Source organism: Chelonoidis abingdonii, chromosome 3 (genome assembly GCF_003597395.2).
Source record: "Chelonoidis abingdonii isolate Lonesome George chromosome 3, CheloAbing_2.0, whole genome shotgun sequence".
Lineage (NCBI taxonomy): Eukaryota > Metazoa > Chordata > Testudines > Testudinidae > Chelonoidis > Chelonoidis abingdonii.
In genome coordinates this window covers 168,410,211-168,419,732 of record NC_133771.1, presented here as the reverse complement: position 1 = coordinate 168,419,732, position 9,522 = coordinate 168,410,211, and the positions used below count along the sequence as shown (strand labels likewise).

The 9,522-nt window shown below is 45.0% G+C and overlaps 1 protein-coding gene across 1 annotated transcript; it reads left to right on the top strand.

Moving 5' to 3' along the window:
* Window positions 1-642: 642 nt before the first annotated feature.
* Window positions 643-6,648, top strand: C3H1orf115 (chromosome 3 C1orf115 homolog). Its single transcript, XM_032792721.2, has 2 exons — window positions 643-1,008; window positions 5,825-6,648. Exons 1-2 carry the CDS (start codon window positions 751-753, stop codon window positions 5,942-5,944), a joined length of 378 nt encoding a protein of 125 aa, XP_032648612.1. The 5' UTR covers window positions 643-750; the 3' UTR covers window positions 5,945-6,648.
* Window positions 6,649-9,522: the final 2,874 nt, after the last annotated feature.

Below are 9,522 nucleotides of genomic sequence, written 5' to 3'. Positions count from 1 at the left end.
GGGGAATTACACGGCTGTAGGCCTCCACGAATCAATTCATTCCTAACTGTGAGGTCAGGAGCAGCCTTTGATCTGTGCTCTGTTACTCTCACCACAGAGTAGAGGCCTTCAGGCTGCATCTGTCCTTAACACTGCATATTGGTTCCTAATAACTGCAGGCCACCTTGCCTATCAGAGCTGCCAGAGCTTGTGTTCTCTGCACAGGGCCAAAAGCAAAGCCCAGCTGAATCTGGTGGCTTGCAGAACACTATGGAAAACTTTAGACAAGCCTTGACCAGTGTTTGGAGGGCAAGGCTGATGTTGTTTCTAGAAAAGCCTGATGTGAGCATGGATGCTAGTGTCTCCTTCAATCCTAAGGGGCAGAAGCATGCCCCCTGCCAAGGGCCCTAGCACTTCCAATGGGTTTAGAAAACTGGGGGTAACCGGGGAAGCTTTCTACAGGTTCAGTAACGGATTATGTCAAACACTCATCAAAACCCCCTTGCCCCTAATTTCTAGTGGGCCGCGGAGGGGCAAGGATCAAAGCCCAAGCGCCCTGCTGTGACTTGCCTGTCTCTGCCGCACTGTGGCCAGGGGAGGTTCTAATCCAGTCTGCGATGTAAACGTGTTTCGCTTTAGCTCCACCTGTTGCTCTCCCTTGCCAGGCCACTGGGAAGTCCCGTCTTGTGCCTGAGAAGCAGGAAGGGCTCGAAGGTGCAGCTAGCCTGACTCTGAGCCAGCCGTCCCACCCCGGGCGCGAGTGTCGGCACCATGACTGTGGGGGCCAGGCTGGGTGGGAAGGTGAAAGCCAAGTTCTCCCACTCGGGGCCCGGCGAGGACAAGATCTCCATCCTGGAGAGGCAGCAGCAGGAGGAAGAGAGCCTGGGAGCCCCCGGGAGCCAGGCAGAGGAGCCCTGCAGCTCCAAGAAAGTGCGCTTCGCCCTCCTCCCGGACAAGTACGAGTCGCTGCGCCAGGAGGGTTCGGGAGGCCGGAGCAAGTGCAAGAGGAAGCTGAGGAAGTACAGCAAGGTAAGGAGCCGGCTGCCCAGCCCCGGCGCTGTCCCGGGATCGAGCTCAGCCGGGCTCGCTAACAAACGCCGCGCCCGGGGCGGCTCCCCGGACCACACGGCCCCACGCTGCTTCGCCTGGGAGTCCCGGGCCTGCCCCTGCGGCATTGGGCTGGGCCTTGGCACGCGGCTGCTCGCTGGCCCCAGAGTCCGTATGCTCGGAGCCGGCCGGAGGCTGCAGTCAGCCCGGCGGGGAAACCGCCCCCCCTCCCCTGGAGTGAGCCGCCGGCTAGCGATCAGCGCGCCCAGAGCAAACCAGCGGCGCTCCATGGCCCTGGGTGCTGAGCACCGCAGGCTCAGGCTCTGCTGCCTGGCCAGGTGGAGGGCGAGCCAGGAAGGGGTTACTAGCTCTCTCCAATCGGGCCAGAGGCTCCTGGAATGATCCCCGCGTCTGACACTGACCCCGCACCCGCGCTCTCCCCAGCCAGGCGCTGTAGGTGTGTTTAGTGTAGCAAACGCTCCGAGGATTTAACTCTGTTTTAAATGCATCGTCTGCCTTTCCTCCAGGCTCCTTTTAGCACAGGGCTCTGCTGGTGGCTCCGCCTGGGCTAATGGGGGTGTTTCCCCACCTAATATCCGTTTCAGGACTTGACTTTCATTTATGCTCCAGAAACTATACCTGAAACCTTAAGCACTATGGATCCTTTGCATTCCTCCTGCACCTTTCCGTGAGAGGTTCTGCAAACTTTACTGACCACAACCTGGCGGCATTCTTGTGGGGTGTGTCAGTGCCCATTTCACTGACAGGTAAACTGAGGCACTTGCAGATTGCCATTCACACAAGAGCACACAAAGAATTGTAGCAGAGCTTGGACTAGAACCTAAACATTGTCTCTCCATCCCACTTTCCTCCCTTCTAGGTCCCGTTTTTAATGTGTGCAGTAAGACATGGCCCTGATTTTTCTGCTCTACTTGTGGCAGTGGTGCTTGTGTTGAGACCTATTAAAGGGGCAGGACAGCTTCCTCCTCTATGTGTTAGACGAGAGTGGAGGTGGGAGACTACAGCATTCTTCTATCCCTTCAACTTTCTTCTCTGCACCCTCTCTGCTGTGTGATGCTGCTTCAAAGAAAGAATTTACTGCAGGATCTGTCATGCTGCAATGTCGCTAGATGTGACAACTCCCAGTTTGTAGCCTGATACTGGAGGCGCAGACTTTAAAGTTCACAGTCTTCCTCTGTTGCTCCCTCCTTTAATGGTGAAGAGCCAGGCTCCTCTTCTCTCACTCAGACTCCTCAGTTAATCGGAGGGACAAAGGAAAATTAACTTGTAAGATGCTTTTAAATAGTCAATCACTGGCATCACGTGCTAGTAAATTGAAATGTCACAAAAATTGTATTAAAAAATCCGAAGAAAGGGGAATGCAAACTGAGAGATGGTGCTAAAAAAAGGAATGAATACACCAGACAAACCCTAAATGCAAACACAAGTATAACTGCCCTGTCAGGGAGGTCACTGCTGGTTTCGGGAAATAAAACTGGAGGAGGAATGGTCGTGTGGTGGAGGATGATAGGGAGATCTGCCTTCACTTCCTTGCTGTAGCACAGACTTCCTCTGTGGCCTTGGGAAAGTTACACTGTATGTCTCTGTCTCATTTCCCCATCTGTAAAATAGGGCAATACTTCCCTACTGCACAAAGGTGTTGTAAGACTTGATTGATGTATGTGAAGGGTTTGGACACAGTGCTGATAGGAGCCTTAGAGTACATAGATAGATGAGCAAGAGGGGGAAATTAGACTACAGCGAGCACTAGAAGTCACTTAGAAAGTGCAGCAGTAGGAGACCCTCTTTTAGAGGGTTGCCAAGAATTTCTGGAACATTGCACTTCATTGAACTCCTGTGAGTTGTTGCCCCATTTTACAGATGGAGAAATGAAGTGACATGCTCAAGGTTACACCAGAAATAAGTGGCAGAGTTGGGAGTAGACTCCTGGTGCCCTGACACCTAGTCCTGTGCCTTGACCACAACACCATGTAGTGAACAATCCTGCACGGATTTCAGGGAAAGGGTAAGGGAAGTAACTGACAATTATTTCCTCAAACTTCTTATTGTAACATCAGAAAGTTGTATGTATAAGTCTTAAAGGCGCTAACCTCCATTGTCCTTGGGAGGTGAATCACAGACTGCTAAAAAGATACACTTAATATCCTACAGCTGCAACCCTGCCTTTGCACTGAAAAGTAAACTTGTGCTAACGTGGTGAGTTCTCAGATCACTATAGTAACTAATAGGAAAGCTGTTGGACAATTACTAGGTATGTAAAATCACACTTAAAACTAACTTAAAATCATCCATGAATATCTCTCTCAGAGATATTTTGAGGCTTTCTAGAAATATGCTGCTGCCATTCATAGGAAAGAGAAATGTCTGCTTGAAAGACAATTCATTAGTTAAATCTGAGGAAGCAGCCTGCTGGCTTTCTTTGTTGTTCAGAAGAAACCAGTCCCATTAGAGAAGGAATGAAACTGACTCTCACTTAGATCAAAGGATAGAAAATCTGTCATTTCAGTCTGGAAATGGCACTAAGCTAATCCAGGTGAGGGAAACTTTACCTTTCTTTGTGCTGCATTTCTCTAGCATTCTTATTTTGACAGCATTCTAATTAACTACAAGTATTAGGGGGTGAATTTTTTCTTTTCCAGCAGCAACAAAAAAAGTATAGTGTCAGAGGGGTAGCCGTGTTAGTCTGGATCTGTAAAATCAGCAAAGAGCCCTGTGGCACCTTACAGACTAACAGAAGTATAATAAGATTCCATATATCTATAAAATGATCAGTCTAGAGTTAAAGTGTCCCTGAAAATTGCACACAGATTTTAAGGGGGAAAAGTAACAATTTTTTACTTTGGTAACTATCATCATTTAGGTCAAAAATCACTCCTATTCTGAAAGTAACATTCCTCTTGAATAATTTTGGTAACTCAGTGTTGTCCATTTAATTTGTGCCTGGTGCTCAGATCTGGGTCTCGGGGGTGCTAATTGGGTCAGCCATATTCCAGCTCAGCCTCCTCCATTTCCCCCACAAAAAAATATTTTCACCGGCCACCTATGAGTGAGCCAAATAAATGATGTGGAAGTGGCGGCCAGTTGCCCATCCCTGGTCTAGGGCTTAAGGCTCGTCTACACTTAAAACGTGACTGTGGCGCGGCTGCACTGCTATAGCTCTTCAGTGAGGACTCTACCTATGCTGACGGGAGGGGTTCTCATATCGGTCCCCTAGAGGCCGTAGCTAGGTTCTCCTATTGACCTAGTGCTGTCTATCCGGGGGATGAGCTCGGTTTAACTGCGTCACTCAGGGGACCAGGTGTTGATGTTTGAGCGATGTAGTTATACTGACCTAATTCTCTATTATAGACTAGGCCTTAGTCTACACGTAAAAGTCTACCTGCATAATTATATTGGTTAGGGGTGTCTCTTTGCAACAAAAACAACAACAGACACAGCTATGTCAGTAAAAGCCCTAGTATAGACACAGTAGTAGTAGTGGTATAAAAGTTTTTAGCCCAGTGTATCTTATGGCAGTTCTGGGAATGGGCATAAGCACTTTTAGACCAATAACTGCATCTACAGGGGAAAGGTTTGGCTTATTTAATGATACCCATATAGTTAAACTGGCAAAATCTTAAATATAGACAAGGCACACAGAAGACAGGAAGGAAACAGAGGATGAGTAACAGCAGATCCATGGCTGGGCTGGGAAAAGAATCCAAGCCTCCTGCCTTCCAATCTGCTTCCCTAGCCGCTGGTCTGTGCTGCCTCTCAATCTGGCCAGCCTAACGCTATTAAAACTTGTATAGGGTTTCGTGGGAGTTTGCAGAGTTTGGCCCATAAAGGGACATTGTCTGATCTCATCTGGTCTTTCAGGTGCTGTAATTCAATTTTAGGGAAAGCTACTTCTATAATAGAAATGGGTTGGATTCCACCAATTTTGTTTTAAACAAATAAACGTTCACCTGCAGCATGTGCAGTGCAAACATTGCAATCTTGTGCTAGTCCCTGAGGGCCTGAAAGTAAATTTGACTAGAAGCTAACTATAAACAAAAAAGCACTGGCCCAGACTGTTTAACTGTCCAATCATGAGAAACACCAAATGTAAGTATCAAGTAGTATCAAGACTGAAAGGAAAATTAGATTAATATTTTCAATTTGAATAATATATCTTGGGTTTCCAGCAATGCTGTAAACAAATGTGAGTTTTTTTTATAGATATATATTGAAACAGAGATGGTCAAAATTTGAAATGTTGACAAAAAGAGTTGAAATGTTTGTGTACATTTTCATTAAACGTTCACCCCAATTTTAACCAGCTAGCGTCCTTCTTAAATGCAAGCAATCTAATAGTCTTTATAGCATACTTAAGGCTTGTCTGCCTGGGAAAGCTCTACTGGTATAAGCTAAGGCATGAGCTTAAACCTATATAGTTACACTGATATAACCCAGTTTCAACTCTCTTATTATCGAATGATGCCTTTTGTCAGTTTAGCTTAAGTTACTTTGGAGGGTGTTTAAAAATACACAAAAAGATCCATTCTTGCTGCAGAATAAGTGTCCACGTGCCAATTTATACTGGTATAACTATATCAGTTGAATTATGCTGGTCTGACAGGTAAAACATTTTTCCCTGTGGACAACCCCTAAGAAGATGGTGGGTCTGTTCATATTTTGCGGTTGTGGAAGGACATATAAAATGACTGCTCTCTATTTGAACTCCCCAAACTGTTTAATTTGATGTTATTTTCTGTTCTCTCTCTCTCTCTCCCGCCCTCTTCTTCCCTAAAAATAGAATGTTGGCAAAGCTCTCCAGAAAGGATGTCGCTACTTGGTGATCGGCCTGCAAGGATTAGCAACTGCATATGCAGCACCCTTTGGAGTAGCAGCATCAGTAGCCTCCTTGGTCCGCTAGAGTGGCTCTGCCTGTCTCATAAAGGAGGAAAAAATGAGCTTTCATAGAGGAATTCGGTGTTTTGTACTTCCCGAGCATTAGATCTGCTGCTGTGACCTGCATCTGAAAATTCTTTTCAACAACAACAAATGTAGATGCTGACATGACAGAGTATTCTATTCTGGAACAATCGCATTTCTCCAGTGCCTTTCGTGCAAACATCTCGAGTGCTTTTCAGCTATTAAAATCGGATCCAGTGAAAGAATGTACAAGCCCAAGGAAATAATCATAGATTAATTGATCCAAAGTTTGTAATTCTAAACGAATTAATTTACTCAAGCCTGAGGCTATGTGTGAAAAGGAGCAAGGGGAAGGGAAAGCAAGTAGAAGAGAGAGACAGAGAGGTATGAGTGGAAAAATGGGAAGGGGAATAAGGAGCGAGAAGTAGTGGGATTTGATGCTGGTTATGAGGAGGAAAAGTCAAACTAATGTAAGAAAATAGAGATAGTAAAGGTATCAGGAAAAGGTAGCCTCACAGCCTTTGATTTGTCTGTGTATTTTAATGCTTTGTTAGTGACAGCTACAATCAATATGTTCAGATACTATATGTCTCAGGTCTCAGACATGGTAGGCTTTACTACCTCAGTATTGCTAATTCCAGACATTGAGAAATCATGCCCTGGGCCCTGCAAAATCACGAGATTTGCTGAAAAATCACAAGATTTGAAGAATATATATATATGTAGTTTGCTTTCTGATTCTTGAGCTTTTAGAGTTCCCTCTAATCATGTTGCCAAGCTTTTCTCTGCAATTGTGAGGGCTAGAAAATTCCTTTTTTTAAAAAATGAAAGCTGAGAATTTTGTGTAATCACTTGACACTGGGAGCTGGGGCTTTAAGAAAAATACCAAATATCGCAAGACTCTGGAAAAAACACTCCCGGGCACATCTGAGGCCCATAGAATTCTACTAACTCTGTATTCATTTCATTGTCTGAAAGTTGTAGCAATGCCATATCGAAATGAAACTTTCAGCTGGCTGGGCTAAGAAATTTGGCTGGAGATCTCCTAGCATCACACTTTCAGGGAAACATATCTAAACCATTATTGACATGAGATCGAGCATTTTCCTTAGCAATATTTGGAGTTCTAAGTTTTGCTTTTCTGATATTCTTTTAATTAAATCTCGTTGGCGTGTTCTCTTTGCCTTATTATGAATGAACTGGAATTCCCTCGCTTAAGAAGGCAGATTGTGTTTCTCTGAATAGTGATCAGAAAAATGAAGAACTGTAAATAAAAATAAAAATGCTCCCTTTGCTTTTGTAAATGTTATTTTTAAGTGCACAAATGAAAGGAAGTTTTTTGTTCACAAAACAAGTACGGCATAGGCAGCTGCAGTGCAGGCTTCCCCACATTGCTTATTAATGGGCCTCCGCCCTGCCCTGGAGAAACCATCACTGCGGATGAGAGATGATAGGTAAGTGGTGAAGGACCATATTGACCTCGATGTGTCAGCTCAAACTTCTAACAAGGCTGCAAGTGGGTATCTGTTGTGATGGTGTTTTTTGCAATGTGAACTCTTGTCCACTCAGAGTTGCACTCAGACCCACAATCCTCACTTCACACAAGCCACCAAATGTGTTTGACGTAATCTCACTCTCTTGTTTTGTTTTGCTTTGTTTGTTTTACAGCTCTGCATTTGCTTCCTTCTGAGAAATGAATGACTCTTTGGGTGGGGGAGGAAATAGCAAGAGGGATATATGGCTCAGGTTTTGATTCCATACCCAGCCAGCAGTTCTTTTGCCATAATATAATAGCTGCTTGCTAATAGGTAACTCATAGACTCTAGCCTGTTATCACCGGGGACTTTCCACAAAGGTAAATATGAACTTTAGTTGTAAATTGCTCTGCCTGATGGTAACTGTGTTCTCTTGGCTACTGAACTATGGCCTCTCTTTGGCTGGTGCAGCTTTTATTGAATAGGCTTGTTGATTTAGTTGGGGATTGGTCCTGCTCTGAGCAGGAGTTTGGACTAGATGACCTCCTGAGGTCCCCTCCAACCCTGATAGTCTATGATTCTATCAATGCATTTTCAAAGTGGGGCTAGAGATCAAGTTTTTAGTGGTGGGCTTGGGGCGGGGGAGGGGAAAGTTGAGGCTTTTTGGCAAGAGAAACTTATGCTAAATGATGCCTCTAAAACAGACCAAAACCCAACAATCAAACAACAAATCAAGAGAGAGACAATAAACAGCTGATACCGTTGCCATTAAATTGTCAGTGATTCATGTCAAGGCTGCTTTTCCTCCTTGAAATCAACTAGTTCATTTCTTGTTTAGGCTGCCAATTGCTGTCACTTATCTATATTTCTCAACTAGTGCTTACCTCTCCCTCCTTCTTTCAACATAAAGTCAGTCTTTATGTTGAAAGACCTGGGGCTCCTGGTGCTAGCATAGCACAGAATGAAAAAGCAGGGTACAAAATGCCAAGTCAGCAAACCCCCAACACATGAAAAAATTGGTTCAGTGACATGAAGCCTAATTTTCAGGAGTGCAAAGGGGCACATGACTCCCACTGTAGTCAGCTGTGCATGCCGAGCACCTCTGCTAATCAGGCCCTGGCGTGTTTATAATCTGAAAAAGCAGCATTGTAAAACTTCTGGCCTCAGTGCAGCATGAATTTGAGTGAGATGGAGCATGTTCATACTTCATGAACAAAACAGTGCCTGTGGTGAGGTCCGGAGGGGCTCTGAAGTGACACCACATGCATACAGGATCACCAGAGCAATCTGTGGTTATACCTAGATGTTGTTAGGGGCCTTTCGTGCTTTAACTAAATACAGTGAACCTAGAGAAATCAGTTGCTTACTGGAGATGGCCTATTGGAGGAGCAAAGTAAGTTTGGGGGTATTGAATTATTTGTTAGAATGAGACTGTCTCGTAGGCATGGCCTCTTGGGCAGGTGGTGTTGTATCCTTTCAGAAAGAAGGCAATGTAATCAACCAAGCTGACCATTATGGAAAAGGATAGTTGTCTTTATGTAGTAGACACACAGAGAATATTTGGTTTTTGGTACCTCTGCTGCTTTTTCACTTACTCTTCCATCTCCTGTACCTGTTTTGTACCCACACCCGAGGTGTGAGTTTTTGGAAGGCATGCCGTTGTGTGACTGCCATGTCTAGATTGTATGTTTTCGCATTCTTTACCCAACTTCCATGATGTTTTACTTTGGAGGGCATGCTACAGCTCAAGGAGTTGAACACATCCAAGAGTTGAATTGGAAATAAAACAATGGTGGATAGCTCCAAGCTCTGCCCATAAAGCAAGTTCTGCCCATGTGAATCACCACAAGGAGAAGCCCCTCCCAGTAGATGGTGTAGGTATTCACAATTTGATTGTGTGTGATATCTGAACTCCCTGACCTTGGCTCCCCCTTGCTGTGGCTTAATTCTACCCATGTGCTCTTCTAGGTTGCTTTTGTTTGGCTCATTCTAACTGGGGGATGGAGAATGGTGATAATTCCCAAGGGTCATCCATTTGGGGCATCAAAATGAGACTTAACTCATAGTAAATTTTAGCGATCTATGGTCCTCCCTTCTCACAAGA

Excerpts from the sequence above, each read along its gene's own strand:
- C3H1orf115 (XM_032792721.2), top strand. The coding sequence starts at position 751 with ATGACTGTGGGGGCCAGGCTGGGTGGGAAGGTGAAAGCCAAGTTCTCC. Across the intron at positions 1,009-5,824 it reads AGCTGAGGAAGTACAGCAAG|AATGTTGGCAAAGCTCTCCA; the intron begins GTAAGGAGCCGG and ends CCCTAAAAATAG.